General features: G+C 40.9%; 1 protein-coding gene across 8 annotated transcripts in view; it reads left to right on the forward strand.

Moving 5' to 3' along the window:
• Nucleotides 1–18726, forward strand: part of gbf1 (golgi brefeldin A resistant guanine nucleotide exchange factor 1) — a 107269-nt gene that overhangs the window by 49509 nt on the left and 39034 nt on the right. For 5 of the 8 annotated variants that reach the window (XR_005208671.1, XR_005208670.1, XM_037783351.1 and 2 more), the window contains 6 exons: nucleotides 7355–7473; nucleotides 8515–8623; nucleotides 9814–9874; nucleotides 12717–12771; nucleotides 13224–13304; nucleotides 18389–18536. Coding sequence is in view for 6 of the 8 variants with exons in the window: in XM_037783351.1 (XP_037639279.1) it covers nucleotides 7355–7473; nucleotides 8515–8623; nucleotides 9814–9874; nucleotides 12717–12771; nucleotides 13224–13304; nucleotides 18389–18536 (573 nt within the window). In the remaining 2 variants the exon portion in view is untranslated. Of the gene's footprint in view, nucleotides 1–7354; nucleotides 7474–8514; nucleotides 8624–9813; nucleotides 9875–12716; nucleotides 12772–13223; nucleotides 13305–14857; nucleotides 16072–18388; nucleotides 18537–18726 lie in introns of those variants that run through there. The other 3 variants (XM_037783353.1, XM_037783356.1, XM_037783355.1) reach the window with 2 other exon arrangements.

Here is an 18726-nt window from a genome sequence, read left to right on the forward strand (position 1 = left end):
TGAAAAAAAGCATAAAAAATAACTAATTGACTAAAGAAATCTTAGCCGACTAAGACCAGAACAAACGATTAGTCGACTAATCGACTAAGAGGGGGGGAAGTCCTTCTTAAATAGTGCTCATTTTTTAATGCTTTAATACCCATTTTTTGTTTTATTTTAAATGACTGCAGTAATTTAACATTTTGTTCTCGCAGAATATTACTGCAGAGTATTACATTTTCCTGTCTGAAATAATTTGTTGCTAACACATTGTAACTGGATATTTTCCTGGCTTGCGTGACAGTTGCAACTCAGCATAAAAAAAATTGTCATGGTTCTTACGGTCACAAAAAAAACGCAGAAATTCAAAAATTTAAATTTCCAGGCCTGGAAAAGTTTTGGAAAAATAAATAAATGAAGTCATGGAAATTTGCTGGAATTTTTCATCTCCTAAGTCAAGGTTAGTTACAGGTAGGTAGTTTCAGAGGGTGGATAAAATAGATATATATATATATATAGATAGAAAGATTAAAACACACAGAAATTTGGTTATTTTAATTTGCACAAGTTCCCATAATTCTAGTTCAAAGGACATTATGCAAATCATTACAAAATATTCTATTAATAATAACATTAATTACAAACACATCTCTTGAGTGTCTGAAGAATGTACTGACTTCAGTCATCAGTGCATTATTTTAAGCTAAAATCCTAACTGGGTTAAGTTGAGAGATGTGTATATAATATTCTTCAGGATAGCTGCTGAGTAGACATGAGTGGTAACGCTGGTCCTGTCGAGTACTGCCATCTCCTGGCTAAGAAGAAATACAAAAAACAAAGTCTTTGATGAACTCTTTTCGTGGCTAAATCTCCTGTGGATTCAGATTTTCTTAAACAATGTTAGTTAACGTTATAGGTTTGCATGTGATACCTCAGTTTCAAATCTATTAGTTGTATTTATACCTGCTGTAAGACAGGTGCTGCTTTGGTGTTAACTCCTGTAAGCGGACATGATGTTGCCACTTCATTGTGATACTTGCTGAATGATTCATGTTACCATTTATGTCCTGTAAGCTTTCAGCAAAGGATGGAGTGTGTTGACGTTCAGGGTCAGTTTAGGTTTACACCGCCACCCCTCTCTAAGCCTGCAGTGAGAAAACCGCCTCCAGCAGGCAGTTGTGTTGCAGTTTATCCCGGGTGTCGTGTTGGATATGATCCTCCCCTTCAGTGGGTCACCTCCAACATTTTCCCTCATGTATCTTAAACATGTCCCCTGCACCAACCTCTTTTTAAATGTGTTGCTTGCCCGAGAGAGGGAAAGGAAATCATCTCCTGCACACACCCACTCATTTCACTCACCCATTTCATTTAGTTGGAGGTAATTCCTCTCAATCTGTGGCCTGAGGTCTACTGGCACGGAGGGAGCGGTGAACTAAGCCTCGGTGCTGACAGATATCCAGATCTCTCTCTGCTCTATCCTCTCGTTTCCCCACTGCTCGTCTCTCCGCCCCTGTTCCTTCTTTCTTCGTTCTCCCTCTTTTTTTCCTCCTGCCCAGCAGAGTCAGCAAAGCCCCCTCCTCGCTGTGCTGCTGCTAGCAGCCGCACGGTCACTAGCCCACATAGGGCTCAGAGCGAGGCTCAGCTGAGGCTTAAACTGCAGCCACTGCCAGAAGAGATGAGCTTAAGAGTACAGCTGTAGCCTGCCTGTGATTTTAGGGTTGAATAAATTGTTATTCTTGAATAAAACGGCTGCTTGTACATAATTAGCACAAGCAAGCGGCGACATTACACGTAGTTCGACAAAGTAAAGAGAAACACCCTCGATGAAAAAAATCCAAGGAAAAAGACATCAACGGTGAAACTGAGAGAAAAAAAAAAAATTTAAAAAAGGAAAAAAGAAATAGTACTGATTGAAAGTGGAGAAAAAGTCTGAATCTGAGAAAATAATCCACTGATCATCAGGGCTATCTCAGCCTTTTTAAAATGTCCCTCTTGCCGGTACCCTAACTTTATCGAAATGAAATACTAAATGTAAAGTAAAAAAGGAGAAAGGGATCGTAATTCACAGGCTCTATATTGATAAACCTCCAGAGACAGCGAGATGCCCCAAAACAGACATGACTTTACAAAAATAAAGGTTTACAGTTAAGGGAATGTAGACAATGCAGGACCATCACATTTAGTTAGTCTATCCAGAGCATTTCTTTTTAGGAGTTGAAGTTTTGGGAGATGAGTAATAACAACCTGCTCAAAACCAATAGAAATGTTTATTCTGTGTTCTTAGATCTAAGAGATTTTAACTTTAGTTTTCTTTATATTTGGTTATTAGTTGCGAATGTAAAAATGGGTAATGTATTACATTACTTTATATACATGAAGTGGGTGGTTATATACTGTACATGTACGCATGCATAGACTCCATTCATTTATTTATTCCAGCACTCTTTGTACTAGGGCTGCATAATTATGGCCAAAATGGTTATCACATTATTATCCCAATAATGAGATCACGATTATTATCACAATAATTCATTATTCATTTTTCTTTTTTTTTTAAAACAGTGCTGCTTTCACTTCCATGTTGTGCTACATTCCAACTGTCAAAAATTCTAAATGTCAACCTTTTACTTTGTTATTGTCATCTATAGTGATTATTCAAATGATTATGAAATAAATGATTGTATTTTTATTTAAATATTTGCTTTGATTAAAAAGAATCTTGACATTAGTTACATATTATTATTTTTTTATATACTTAATTTTTTCGAGGTTGTTTTCATATATGCAATTTACAGTAAGTAATTATAATAGTTTATAAACCAATTTTTAAGTAATTAAGCTTAGAAACAAACACAATAAGTACAGTCAGTTTTTTAATACAATAAAATAAATTAATAATAATAATACAAAGAGAAAAAACATAGTTACATATTATAAGCTGCTTCGAGCCAGTGTAAGGAAGTTAAACAGGTCACTGCATATTTTATATTGCAGTGAAAACATCTCCTTCAAACAACTGGATTTATTCAAGTTTCTCACCAAAAATTGCAGTTTACAAGATTATATTTGAAGGCATCATGATAGCATTAGAGTTTACCATTACCAAATACTCATTTCTTACTGAGTAGAGCTTGAACGCACCACCAGCTCTTCAGCTCCGTGCTGTCGGCATTCGAGGCGGTCACTGTGATTACTCCGAGCAGCACCATGGGAATTAATTACAATATAATAAGTGTCTGATTAAGTTAGTTGTTCCTCCACGGCATATTTTGGACTTACAGTGGTGACAAATTGCAGCTTTATGTCTTCTTCACTGACACTGAAGGACTTCCACACCGACAACATGTAGTGTGTGTTTGTGTGCGTATGAGACGTTACTGACTGATCATGTAGCAGCTGCACATGTGTGTGACTGGCAGAAAAATCAGATATGAGACTGCTGAAAACTGGCAGGTTTCGATTGGCTGCTGATTGACGGTTCATCTCTAGCTGCTAGTTTAGGAAGCTCTTGATTCGTGCATCAGAGTTTTCTATGAGCGGAGCATTTTCAGCGTCAACGTTGCAGTCGATCATGTTCATTTGATTGTGAGAAGCCAAAAGATAGTGATCATGATTCAAATTCAATTAATTGTGCAGCCCTACTTTGTACTATAATATTCTTGTTTACAGTTTACATCAAAGGTATTGTTCGTAACTTCTTACACGTATAAAAAATTGCGCGGTCGGTGTCTCATGTGCACTCGCGTGTGGCTACGCTGTTCCAACACAAACTACACGGAAGCACCAAAACCGCAAAGTTCTATCTAGTGAAGCCCGACTTGCAAAACAGTTTTAACGCTTCCTGCTTCAGCCTCCCGACCGCGGTCAGAAGACACAGGGGAGACCGTAGCTTTGGTCTCCAGGGCCGGAGTCTCTGCTGCAGCTCCTCCAGACCAACAGAGGTTTCCCATGTCTTGTTTCATGCTGCCGAGTGAATAGATGGGGCTCCGGAGTGAGTAACGTTATCGTCAACCTTGAGAAGTACTACACTACCACAATCCTAAAAGTGTAACAGCGATGTCCTTGATTGATGGAGCTCGCTGTTACCGTGGAAGTGTTTATCGTACCCGCGAACGGCTAGTGAAGGTACACGCTCCTACAGATTTCGAACCGGGCAAACAAAACATTTGAGGTGAGAGATGAGGCACGCAGTGGCTGAATCTGTCTTCATTTTAGATTGACAACAGTTGGTTCCAACATTTTTCATCAATTTTCAGCATGGATGTATGAAGAGAACTGGAGGCGGGGCCCCGTTCATTCCTATGAAAGTCGCTCAGTGGCGCATGAAGCCAAAATGGCTCGACTTCAGAGTGGAAAAGTACCCGGATCTTCCAGCAATCTTCGTCATCCATTGGGCCCCACGGAGCAGGCGCAGTAGCGTCCGCTCCGTCACACGGGGTCACAGCCGTAACGCTGTCATCACAGCTTGCTAACTCCGCCTCCCAGCCCTCGCTCCAGCCTCAGCCTGGGTCTCATTCACATGCACGGAGGAAAGGAAAATAACTCTGGATTCAGCTATTAGTGCATTTTACAACTTTTAGGACCTAATGATTTAAATAAGGACTATTCAAGTGTTCGTACTGGGAAGTTGATTCACCTAAAAAAAAAAAGTATCCGCTGAGTTACAGCTGTCTCTTTCCCAATGTAAGTCTATGGGGAAAAGTCTTTTTGGGTCCAATGGCATCACGTGACGGACACGAAAGTTGTAGTATTGCCGTTTAGTCACTATGAAAATTAGCATCAACGACTGGCGCTCTTCCTGGAAACAAAACTCACCAGATAGGCACAAGGTGATAACCCCCACCACACTAACAACTTCAATGTTGCCTTTTTCCTGGATTTGTCTCGGGGATCCAAACACATCCCAGAGATCTTGTTTGTGATCTTTGGAAACGTAAATGCAAAAACACCAACACTTAACCATCAAGACAACATAGAATATATGCATGAATATATGCATTCCCTGCATTTACTATCGTGCACACTGACGGTAAAGATGAGAGCAGAGCAGAGCGGCCGGGCTGAAACGTGATCTTTTGCCATTCAGAAGATGAACAGGTGAACAAACTCATTTTCTTCTCTGATGATGGAAAAAAGCAGCAGTCCCTTTTGTTTGGTTTCTAAAGATGTATTGGCCCTTATGCAGAGTGCAGCTCGAGAGCTTTTTCGTGTGTTGCTCTCTTAAAAAAAACAGCCACTCTGCCCTTCTGCTCGCTCTCACTCACGCCACGTCTTTGAGTTTTGTGACCAGAGTTTGATATTACTTAAACTGCTTTATGTGGCAGCTGGTTCAAACCCCTATTGACTTTGCCCACATACCCTCAGGCACACACACACTCATATAGAGCCTCTCCTTTCCTCAGTGTTATTTTAACAATGCCCCCCCCTACCCTTCCTTTGGACGCCGCTTGTATTGACTGCGTGCCAAGAGAAGGATTAGTGTTTTATATCACTTCTGACATTCTGCTGGATCCCCCTGTGGCTCCAGTTTCTGTGTCTGGACATTGGATGATTTCAAGCACAGCTTCCATGCTTGTTGTCGCCCTCGCCTCTGGAGGGATGTTGGCATTGCTCTGTCTCAATGGCCTCAACCTCAACGCTAACACCGGTTCTCAGCCATTAACCGACTTCTGAGTGATACACTGTCCACACTCCAGGTCTCCACAACAGCTGCCAAATTACCAAAATGTCCCAAACATTTGCTAAGTGGTCGTTTCCTAAGACGCAGCATCATTTATCTGATGTCTACTAGTAATCACACAGAAAGGTGCCCATCTTCTCCACGTATCGGTGTCTCCACGTTGACGGGCTGCATTGTTGTTTTACTTGGAAAATCCTCATCTGCACCTCCCTTTCTCCGTCCCCTCCCTTCATCCTTCCGCTCCCCTCTCTTTGCCCCTGTGCTTATTAGTTAATGAATTGCCGCTCCTGAGGGCGATGGGAAAGGAAAACAGGCTGGCTCCAGGCAGAGAGCTGGCCAGCCGCTCGGGTTTCAAAAACACTGGCTCCTGTTGCTCTGACAGTCAATTTGTCCCAGCCTGCCCCCCAACAAAAGGCCACATCTGGTCATTAGATCCCAGGGTTTGAAGGACAATGTGGACAGGCTGTACCAGATTTGGCTAGTTTTGTTTATGTGTTGAGCTGTTGGAGCCATTGGAGCTATTGGAGCTATTGGAGCTGTGTTCTTGGTTGCCGAGTTTACCAACAATCTCAGCCTACATTTTACACCACTGCTGGAATGGTGACACATTAAGATTTTTTTTTTGTCATATCTGGCACAGAATGATTTTAATTGCCCAGTTTACACATTTCCATTTAGAAATTTAGTATAAACACATTCCACCATATGCACCACAGGTTGGGCTAGCAGGGCTCCAAACACCACGTACACATGCACGGTAGTAATTCTATGCTCTCGTAATTCTCAGCTCTGCATGCCCCTCTCACACATTGAACGTGACACTCACACAATTGACACTTTTCACATTAGGGATGTGTATTGGCAAGAATCTGTCCATACGATACCTATCATGATACTGGGGTAACGATTCAACAAAATGCGATACTGTAAGCAAGGCATTATACTGTATTGCAATTTTTTTCAAATCTAATTTTAGGAACACTGTCATAGTATAAAGAACATACGTATAAAATCTGAGTTAAAAAAAAAAGTCACTATGTGAAATGGCTACAATGGGGACTAACATCATTACACATTAATACAACTGGACTCATTGGATGCAGAAGAGTCTCAGCTTTACAGTGATACCCATTTATGCAATTCCAAGACCGTTTAGGGACCCCAGTATGCAGAAATACTCAAACACACCATTTTAATCACGGCATGTGATTATCATAAAGTGGACATGTATGTAAAGGGGAGAGTCGTAGGTACCCATAGAACCCATTTTCAGTCACGTATCTTGAGGTCAGAGGTCAAGGGACCCCTTTGGGGAAAAATGGCCATGCCAGCTTTTCCTCGCCAAAATTTAGCGTAACTTCGTAGCGTTATTTAGCGTTCTTCCCAACATGCGTGTCATGTCATGCATATGATATATGGTACCAATGGATTCCTTTGTTTGTTTTAGTTTCATATGATGCCAGTATTTTCACTCTAGCTTTAAAACCGAGCCCGCTACAACCTCCGAAAGACAGAATAGCGGCCGGGTCAACCGGCGGATTTTTAAGAGGTTAATTAAAAACCGATACAGCGGTTTGGAGAATGGCTACATGGGATGGGTTCTTTCCTATTAAAATGTTCTCATTATATACTATATAGTTTGAATTTTCAGAGTCGGCCTTTTGAGACAACTGTGTGTTTCTTGTCTGTTTGCAGATGCTAACCATGAAGCGGCAGCCGAAGCCATCGAGAACATGGCAGATGCAGTCACACACGCTAGATTCGTGGGAACAGACCCCGCCAGCGATGAAGTCGTCCTTATGAAAATTCTACAGGTACCACATGTTTACTAGTAGTAACTACAGCGGTCCTGCATAGACCGGATGGTCATGTTGTCTCAGTCCAGACAGTGAAGTGTAAATTTAAGTTCCTGATAATTTAATGTAATTTCAATGAACATGTAGTGTTTTATGAGTCCACGAATCCACGAGTAGAGCAGGACGAGATGGCTAAAACACTACCTGTATATTTTTCAGCCTTCTGACTATCATGCACATTTTGATGTTGATGTACATTTTGTTCAGCAGCTCTGACATATTATGCAAAATGCACTTTTTCATGGCTTTTTTCAACAGAAATGTGTCCTAACTAAAGACTATTTTGATAATCGATTAATCTGACGATTATTTATCCGATTTATTGATCATCAGTCAGATAAAAAGAAAAAAAGACATATATTATATCCAGCGTTTTATTAAAAAAACAAAACTTATTTCTCATCTTCTTTACAATGCTCTGTTGTTACAATAAAAAAATATATATAACATAATCAGACATCGGGGGATGCAGCCATGCACTGAGAATAAAAGGGAAATGTAACTAATATTAAATTTGATCAGATATTACTCACGTTTCTGTTGTGAAGAAATCAGTGGTGGAATGTAACTAAATGCATTTACTCAAGTATTGAACTGAAAGGACCAATAAGTAATATATTTACTGTAATAAATCATAAAATGCAATTTCATCAGAGATTAAGGAAACATGCTGAATTGAAATACTGGCTTCTTCTCCGGCAACAATCTTACAGCCAGTATGTTCTCCTTTAAAATTTCCATTCCAATAATATGATATTGTATATTATTCTGAAATGGGCCATTCTGCATGATGAGTACTTTTGGTACTTTAAGTATACTAACGCAGTGCCTGTTTAGAACAGGCTGTAGCAGAGGACGTAGTAGTAGTAGTAGTAGGACTTCAGTCGACAGTTCCAGTATGTGATTAGTTTCAGTTTCTTCAACTTAATTACTTGTGGATGAACTTGATTAAATGAACTGTGGGCTTTCAGTACAGTCATAACCGTGACCATGTTTCAGGTGCTGCGGACTCTGCTGCTGACACCAGTCGGAGCCCATCTGACCAACGAGTCTGTTTGTGAGATCATGCAGTCCTGTTTCAGGATCTGCTTCGAGATGCGCTTAAGTGGTGAGTCGCAACAAACATTCATCAACCTCTTATTCTGATATTAGAGTCATTTCTAGGAAGACTCACAAGCTGCTTTTAGATTGTTTTTAGTTTTTGGCCATCCTGTAACACAGTGGTTCCCAGCCTGGAGGGGGTCAGGACCTCCAAATGGGCTCAGAAGATTAATATGAAGATATATGAGATGAATAACAGGATAGGATACAATCCCAAAAAATCCTCTGACACTAACTGTGTGTTCCAATCCGCGTACTTCCGCAAGTACACTTCAATGTAGTGCACTGTGTGCACTCTGTACTTACTTGAATTTCAACGGGGTAGGGTCGTCTCAAATCAAATACTCTGCGGTGCGCTTACCGGAAATGACGATTGCAACAGTTCACCGCGACTCGCTACCCGCCAAAATATCTGCCTGCTTTGTCGATTTAAGGAATAAAAAATAAAAGCAAATGAGTAGACGTGAAACGTTATAACTTACATCTGTAAGGTGTGGCCGCCACTTATCTCTTATACAACACTTTATTTAATCTGTTTGATGACATGGATATCAATCAGCACACTGGTTTCTCTAAGGTTTGGATGCATATGGTCTTCTTTGCATTAAAACGGTCAAATATTGAATGATTGACGGTACAAATTACAATTAATTTATTTTTTTTTATTCAGAAATATCTGAATAAGCTCCCTGCCAGAGTTGGCACTTCTTTTTTTTTTTTAATTTTCATCACAAACAAAAAACGTCTAAACATCTACAGACAGACTCACAAACATACCAACCCCACATACAGAAAACAAGCATAAAATAAATAGAAAATAATATCAAAAAATGAAATAAAAAATAATATCAAATAAATAAAATAAATGTGTTAAAAAAAGTTAACAAAAATTGCCATAAATCATAATATCGAATCACAATACTTACAAATCGCAATACATACCGAATCAGCACCCAAGTAACTAGTAAGTGATAGTATCGAATTGGGAGATTCTAAAATATATTATTTTATTTTTAATATTATAAAAAAAATAATTCCACAACCATCCCTGAAACCATCTGGTGGTTGAGAACCTGTAGTTCAGACTAGTCAGTTAGTAAGTTAGTCTAAATGTGTCTGTCTTTCTGTCTCTACTCTACGTGCTCCTCTATTTCCTTCTGTTTGGTTCTAATGTGTGTTTCTCTTTTGTGTTTGCAGAACTCCTCAGGAAATCAGCTGAACATACACTGGTTGACATGGTGCAGCTACTGTTCTCTAGGTAAATAAATTGGACAGTTGTGGATGAAGATGGGTGCAGTGTTAGACGTTGTGTGTTCAGCTATGCCTTATTGTGCACACTCAACTCAACGTGTTAAAATATACTGCCTGTTTTGTTAGGTGAACACTCTAATCAAATTTAATCAAAAATACTTGTTGTAGGACTAGAATTGAATCGTGGGGTGCTTCTTCAAAAGAACAGGAAAGTAAAGAGTAGTTTGAAAGCCCAAATCTGAAGTTGTCTCTCCACCGAAGAAGAAGAGCAGGCCGGACTGCTGCTGCTGCTGCGCCCCTTCATCACCTCTGGATTATAGATTGTCGGTTTTTCTGCATATATCTGTCTCTCAGGTCTCATTATTCCCCCTTGAAGCTCATGAATTTCATTTTGCACTGTGCACGGGGTCAATGGGCCACTGATTCACTAATGCCATAACATGATTTCTCCTTTGGCATTTAGCATAAAAGCTCTTCTCTCCCCATCACCACCTCCCCCCCCCAACACACACACGAACCACCCCGTCCAGATGCATCAGAGTGCCAGTCACATTCAGTCACAGACAAGGGGATGAGCCAATTGAGCTGCACACCGCATGATCTGCATATAGATGAAGCTAGTCTCTGCTTCAACAGCAAAGCTCCCAGCCCCATAAATACTAAGACGCATACCCCCACCACCCCCCCACATACACAGACACACACACACACACACACACACACACACACACAGGCACACACACAGACACACACGCACACAAATACAGAATTAGCATTGCGATCCCAGACAGAAGCAATCAGGAAAATCAGCTACAAAGAAAACGCTTTCTGCTCATCTGAATGTGAAGGAGCACACCTGCAGAACAAACAGAGCTCAATATAAAGTTATGGTGTTATTCACCTACTCTCCGAAGACATGTATTTCTCCTCCCAAGACTATTTGACGCAGGATTTGTCACAAAGTGATGGGTTATCTTCCCTTCCGGTGAAGTCCAGTGTTGGTTTTTGCCCAAGCTTGTCGCCATTCACCGATGCTCCCCTCCAAGCATTCTTGGCCTGTTATTTTATTTTTATTTACTGGCAGGACTCTTGCATGGCACCTTGTTATCATGTCTTGTAACGAGATTTTTACTGTGCGAGCTTGGAAATGGAGAAGCACGGCAGCCACGGTCGTAAACAAGAGGCATCCCTGCACACGAACAGGAGACGTAGATTTAATGTGGACTTTTTTATGACATCCTTCTGATACTGCTGCTCACACACACATACACGCACACCCCACATCTCATTTTGCTCATGTTCAGTCCCACCACTTGTCCACAGACCCTGGATAATAGAGATGTGAGAGGGTCCCCCCCCTCCCCATCAGATAGATTAGATTGCCTGCTGAAAGTATTAGGCATGTTAATCTGTTGGACCCACAGATCATCCAATAACCGTGCTCGCAAGACAACACTCTATTAACGCGGAGTTAATGTCAGGAGGGGGGCTGTCGGCTCCTTTTTTTTTTGTTTGTCTGTGTGTGTGTGTGTGTGTGTGTGACTGGTAGTGACATCTCATTTTCCAGCAAAGCTTTAGAGTCCACAAACCTAGTGGCTCACACACACACACACACACACACACACACTCTTGAGAAAAGCAGCCAGCGTTGCTCATCAAATGCTGGAAACGTTTATTTATGGCTCAGGTTTAAAATGTTGAGGTTTCCCACCGTGGTATTGCCTCTTAAGCAGCCTCTCAGCTTAGGAAAACCTTCTACATTCCTTTTTCTATTCATTGTTTCTTCTGTTTTGGGCTAAGAAAATGAAAGGGTTTAGTATGGCAATTTAGTATTACACTTCTATTGAGTTTGGAGACAATAGGCTAATCTAATAGACAGATTTAAAAAAAAAAAAAAAAAAAAGGTTGAGATATACTGACCTGAAATGATTGTTCAATTAATCAGTTAATCGTCTGCAACAATTCTGATAAAATCTTATGGTGTTCTTAGTGTTATGACAGTAAATTGAACCTCTTTGGGTTTTGGACATTTGAAGGCGTTTTTTTGGACCAAATGTTTTATCATTGAAATAATAGGTTGATTAAAGCTGGGGTTGGTAATGTTGAGAAACTAACAAGAGTATACTAGATTTTAAAAATGCTCCAACCTAAAAATTCAGCCCAGTGTAGCCAACTCTTCTCCAATGAAAGTAGCTCGCAGCACTAGCTCCAAAAGTCCCTAAATCTAGAGAGAAAGTCTCCAAGTCATGAACACTGACAGTCCGTCCCTTCAGGCATCCCTCTCTAAAGACACCCCCCCAAAATGATCATTATGGACGTAAACAAGATAAGCACACATACACGTACGTTTTGGGTGGTTTCTCAGCCACATTCTTCTGGATTCCTCGTCTGTAGGTCAGCGATGGAATCTGTACCGTCGGTCACAAGAACAATCCCTGTTTGTTTTGGGTGCATGTTCAACACACTGTTTTTGAAGCCACAAATTGAGCTTTGTCTGGTTGTTAGTACAGCCGCGAACAGCGCAACAAGTACCAGAGCTCCGCAAGGACATTTTTAGAAAATGCAAATTTAACGTTAGTTAAATATCTGTTCAAAAAAATAAAACAGGATTTGTTAAATTGAAGGCAAATTACTTTTCAAAAGAAGCGTCGTTGGCTGTTAGCCACTATGGTTAGCCTACGGGACTAACTAGTTTATTGCTACCTCCTCTACCTCATCATTTCTACAGTAATGCCCCCGAGAATAAGGTGGATAAGGATGATGCCTGGACAGGCGATCTATGTCAGAAGTTTGTTTTTTTTCGCATAGACTGTCTTAACTAAATTCTGTGGGTCTTTTTTTTCTTCCAGACTACCACAGTTCAAAGAGGAGGCCAAGAGTTTTGTGGGTGCCAACATGAAGAAGGTAAAAGGACTGAAATGTTGAATGCGTATTTGACCTGCTCGCTGTTATTGTGCACCCAATTTTTATCGTCTTAATTTTTCTCATTGTCATCGTGCTGTTTTTAAGGTTTCTGTCTGAACACTCTTACCTGTGGCTGTGAAACCCAGTTGTTGATGTAATAGCATCACTTAACTGTCCGAAATACCAAGATCAGCCACATTATTCATGCATTTTCTAATATGCGGTACTCTTCTTTTTACAACATCTTAGGTAAAATGATAATTAAACAATCTGGATAAAGCTTTTTCAGCTTACTCATGGTTGTCCTGCTCCTGTCACCTGTTCCTAACAAAGCAGATCACTCTTATTATCTCATTTCTGTCCTTTCCACTTCAGTTTTGTTTTTTTGGGAACTTTTAGTTTTGGGTTTGAGTTGTCCATCTCTCTGTGTCTGCCTGTTTTCCTCCCCACAGACCCCATCCTGTATCCTGGACACTCAGGATCTTATTTGTGCAGAACAGCGTAGAAACACGAGTCAGAATGGCCTAGAGAGGGTATACCCGACTCGCCCACCGGCATAGTGCACGGACATAGGCAGGGTTAACATGGCTTCTTGGTGGGAGTGCATGGGGGGTGTGTTGGGCTGCTATTAAACTTGTTTTATGGGTTTTAAAAGTAGTTTTTATTTAGCATTCAAAATCATTACTGAATTAATTCCTTTTGAGATAAAGCAGTTTGTGTTATTCCACCGTTACACCTTCTAGTTCCTCTACCTAATGTCAATAAGAACAAAGAGGATTAGATCTGTAGTTTGAGCAGTGAAAATATCAAATATCAAATACTGCCATTTAGGGATGCTAATTTGGGAATTTATTTTAACCAATAACCGCCCCTCATTAACCGATTATTAACCGTTAACCAGCAAGATTAGTGCGTCGCATGCAGCGGTGCTATTTTTAGTGCCTAACAGGCCGCCACAGCTGCAACGATAAGCCGATGCACAAACAGGTTAAATCTATCATTTATCTCCAGCTGCAGCGTATGAGCAAAACAGTTCACCTGACCGTGAGAGTTACCGTAGCAGCCACGATGCTCTCTCCCCTGCATTATTTAGTTTAGCTGCGAGGCTGTCAGCTGTGTGTCAGCCTGGCGTAACGTTGGCGAGTGTCCGACAGACGGTGTGTGTGTGTGTGTGTGTGGCGGCGGTGGTGAGTGTGGGGTTTGTTGGTGGCGTTATAGCTGTGAACGTAGCAGCGCAGTGTGTGTACAGTTTATGTGTCGGTGAATAAATGCTACACCTCCTCCAAGCCAACTTCCTGTATCCTGCAACATCGGCTCAAACTCTCTTAAGGTGGGCTGTTAAGGTGAACCAATTATTCTCCTTAAAGTATTTTTTTTATATTTCTTTTAACCGTTTAACAGATAGCATTAATTAATTAATTAAATGTAACGGCCACTTCATTCATGGTTAAAACCATCATGTTCTGAACAGACTCAATCCATTACAAACACTAACAAACAGCAACAGCAAACTGAAACTACTCAGTCCAGCACTCGGGACTTGGCAGGCATGATGGGAAATGTGGGCTGGCCCTGTTGCTATGATACTCGGGGCACTTCCTGCATGCCTATTGCATTGCATTTTACACTGCATGAATTAGCCTAGCGGCTAGCAGACTTTAGTTAGTTAGTTTCCTTACTCATCATAGCTCTTCTACTCTTACTTGGTTTAAAGGTCCCATATTGTAAAATTTTACATTTTCATGGCTTTTATATTATAAAGCAGGTTTAAGTTCTATATAAATAATGTGAAATGATCGAAACGCTTAATCCACAGAGAAATACACACAGCCCGTATTCAGAAACTGAGCTTTTGAAACTAGCCGTCAGGATTTCTGTACATTTGTGATGTCACAAATCTACAATATTTAGACCATTTCACTGTTTTAAACGTAAACATTCTAAATGGGCCCCAGTTTATTTCCTGGTTGCAGTGTATGTGAATGACATCAGCTGACAGGAAGTAAACATGGACCCAAGCTGTTGCCTAGCAATTCAATTCTGTTGCAATTCCATTGAAATGCACTAAAACGGAGTGTTTCAGACAGAGGGTAAATACAGGTATATCCAAGCAGACAGTATGAGGAAAATAAAGTTTTTTTTAAACATTAAAGCATGTACTGATACTGATATTGAAACGATGCGACTTTTTGTAGTCAGATTTTTGAAACATTTTCTAAATAAAAATGGAAGTTCAGTTCTCCTTTTAATGAACAATTTGAAAATGTAAATGATCTTTACGAATCAGGACTCCGTAGTCTAACAGTGGCATGTTTAAATCGAAAATCGAATTGAAACGTGGCATTAAAATCGAAAAGTCAAATCAAATCGTGGATTTGGAGAATCAAGACAACCCTAACCCGTATGTAAACCATGTGCACAGCACTACACTACACACTTCATTCAGGCTGGCGAGAGACAAGAGAGAACCCGTCACTTTGAGTCTGTATGAGAAATGACAGTTAGGCAAGCGGCTGTATGGCGCTCTTTATCAGAGGTGGACGCACATTCAGTCATACCAATCAGTGAGTTCTCACCCTGGAAGCCTTCTGTCTTATAAAACCTAAACGTATTAGTCGAAAACAATTCTGATAAAGCATAAATCTCTCTAATTTTTCAAGTCTGGCATCGTCTTCCTCTGATGTGCCATCCAGAAGTGTCTCATTTCTGCCTCCTGTTTGCTTTATGGCTGCTGAGAACTGCCAACAATGAGCCCATTCCACACTCAAAACAGCCACACAGAGTTTAACGATTTATCTGTTTTCACACAGCATGTACAGTACGTTTTGGTTTTACATCACGGATGAGGGCTTGCTAGCTGGTTTCCTCCTCAACTCCGATAAAGAGCGGCAATGAAAACATGCTGTAGAAATACAACCGAAACTTTCCCCCCGTTTGACCGTGTTGTTTGAATGGATGTCGTCTTGCTGTTATACGTGTAGTATTTTTGTGAGACCTGAATATTGAGCTGGAAGCAGTCCTTCCAGCAGTGTTTTTTGCTTTTTGCATGGTCTGTCTGTACCGTCCACTCCACTGCCTGCTCATCAGCTGGCTGCTCATTCTCTAGTGGTTAGAGCCTATAGTGGCTGGCTGTGTCTGTGTCTTCCTAACCCTGTGCCCCTCCCACCATGCATGTATGTTCCAGTGTGTTTTGTGTTGGTCACTGCTGACATGTTTCCCCATCACTAATCACGGGCACCTGCCCGCTCCCCCTTCTCTTCTGAGGCTTACAATATCTTGTGGAAAAACAAACGAGTGCAGGTAAGGAAAGATGACTTTCAGTATTTAGGCTGGAGAATCTCTCCCTGTTACCTTTCCCCTTTTCCTTTTTGTAATAATACTAATAATAACTTTATTTGTATAGCACTTTTCAAGCTGGGAGCACAAAGTGCTTTCCATGGACAGCATTAAATAACACAAATATAAAAAAGAAAGACTCAAGAAATACAGCACACAAATTAAAAGATAAACTTCAAAATGAGGTGAATGTGCAACAGAGCTAGATTACGATATGTAAAGAGCAAGACTAGTAAAAAATGTGTCTTAAGACAAGATTTAAAAGCAGTGTCAGCAGATGGAGTACTAACTGGAAGACAGTACAGCCAGCGCTCCATGGCACAGACCCCCAGTTACCCTCCCACTCCTCTAAACTGGGCTAGAAGGAGGAAGATTATCATCTGTTATTGAAGAACAAACCACCTGATGTAGATGATTCTGGACAGGCTTTATCAAGTGATAAACATAGTTCACTATGACATGTCTGTGCTTGTGAATGCTCACATTACATTTCTATCATTATTGAATTTGAGTTTTTACACCCTCATGCGTATGTCTAGCTGCTGCTGCTGCTGTATATCATGCTGCTCATATACCTTCTCTGCTGCTCCAGGATAGAGCATGTTTTAGAATAGTGTGTGAACCCGTGAATGGTTTTGAACGAATAAACACAAACACTCAGTGAAACGGTGCCTTTACAGACTTCACTTTTAAAGCTGCAGTGGGTAGAGTTGGAGCAAATATGATAAATATATATATATTTTTATAAAACGGTCACTATATCCTGATCCTAATCTGAAAAAAACATGTTCCTCCGTGTCCTCCGCTGTTCTCCGGTGCTCCTAACGGCATCTGCAAGATTTCACAGACCGGAGGAAAACAAGCAATCAGAGCCGAGCTGGAGCCTTGCCGTCTCTGAGCAGCTGTCAATCACTCGCAAACTCCGACCAAACGGTCAAACTAGGCAGCGCTGATCAAATATGAATCAATATTCTGTTACTGTAATGCCTATTTCTCTCCTCAGATGTTTACAGAAACATCTTGTAGTGTATTGTTTAGCTGTAAAATGAGAAAGTTTGTGAACCGGCAGCCATGTTGAGATCAAGTTGAAGAAATACCAAGCCCCGCCCACCAGCCGGAGCACAGCCAATAGGAACGCTCTCTCTGTAATGACCTGTGATTGGCCAATTTTTGTTTTTAAAGCCTGAAAACAGAGCCATAAGGAGGTGCAGAAGTCTAGTTTTCTCTCAGAACGCTTAAATTACAATGTGCTGAAAGGTTATTATGGAATTTTTGCACAATGATGCCAAAACTTTCTGCCTACTGAAGCTTTAAAAATAACAGCACACCGCACCAAAGCAGAGGAAGTGGCTCTTCTCATGGACAGTATATGTATGCATGTACATACAGTGCTGTTTTTTTTCTGTGGCATCTTCTGATGAAATGACCTGCTGGTCAATCCACAGCTGACGCTGTGAACGTTTTAGGCCATGGTCAAATAGGTGGGATAGCTCAGTGAGATACACCAGTCATTTCCCAGAGAACCACGGTTATCTCTTTATCTCGTTGTCTTTATGTTCATCTACCCTTTTTGTCCCAGTTATATTATACAAGATGATTATGACGAGTGCATGTTTGCTTCAGATATTTAAATTAGTTTTCTTTATATGAGAATAATGAACTATAGTGACGCTGTTGGAGGGAGCATATGCAGCTGTTTATTTTAAGACGGACCTTCATTTCAAACACTACTCCACCTATTTGGCATTGCACTCCTATAGCATGTTCAAACTCAGGATGGACAGTTAAAAAAAGTATAATAATTGATGCAGCTGAATTGGAGATATCCTCTTTTTTTATTCCATGCATTCTTCGTCCTTCGTCAAAACCCTCCTTGTTGTCTTTATACCCACTTCACACATCTCCCTCTGGAGCCACTAAAGGCTTCATACAACTTTCTTCCACATATGCAGTTGTATTCCCCAACACCTGGAAACACACTTTGACAGTATCGGTGGAGCAGTTCCCCTCTCAGAATAAGCTCCTCATCCCCTTCATGCTGAACAAGTATAGCTAAAAAATTGTTGTACAACATAGCATTTAGTGCGATTGCACCCTTTAAGCTGCAGGCAGTCTGTTACCCGGCAATGCTCACACCAGCTACGTCTCATATTTTCTGAGAGAAAAAATTAAGGGAAATAAAGCATCCTATCGGATCATGGCCTTAATCTGTAATGATGGTCCAGCAGGACAGTGTGTTTTGGAGAAGCCTTTACTCAGTGATCCACTCTGTTTCCTCTAGTTGAAGATGCGCGCCGGTGGGATGAGCGAGTCGTCCAAATGGAAGAAGCAGAAACGCTCTCCGAGGCCGCCTCGCCACATGGTCCGAAGTCCCTCCGGTCAGATGGACTCAAGCCAGTCCAGCACCCTCAGCAACAACAACCTTTCAGGTAAGAGACACACTGCTGTGATAATACACTCACCAATCATCAATGACCCATCCTCAACCGATCCTGGTAGGGTAAAATGGATAATTGTTTAACGTTCACCCCGTTATCTTCTAATGCATAAGGAATCTGTGATTGACCTTACTCAACATATTTCTGCTGATTTTTGCATGATAGATGAAGCGAAGAATAG

This window comes from Sebastes umbrosus, chromosome 10 (assembly GCF_015220745.1).
Source record: "Sebastes umbrosus isolate fSebUmb1 chromosome 10, fSebUmb1.pri, whole genome shotgun sequence".
Lineage (NCBI taxonomy): Eukaryota > Metazoa > Chordata > Actinopteri > Perciformes > Sebastidae > Sebastes > Sebastes umbrosus.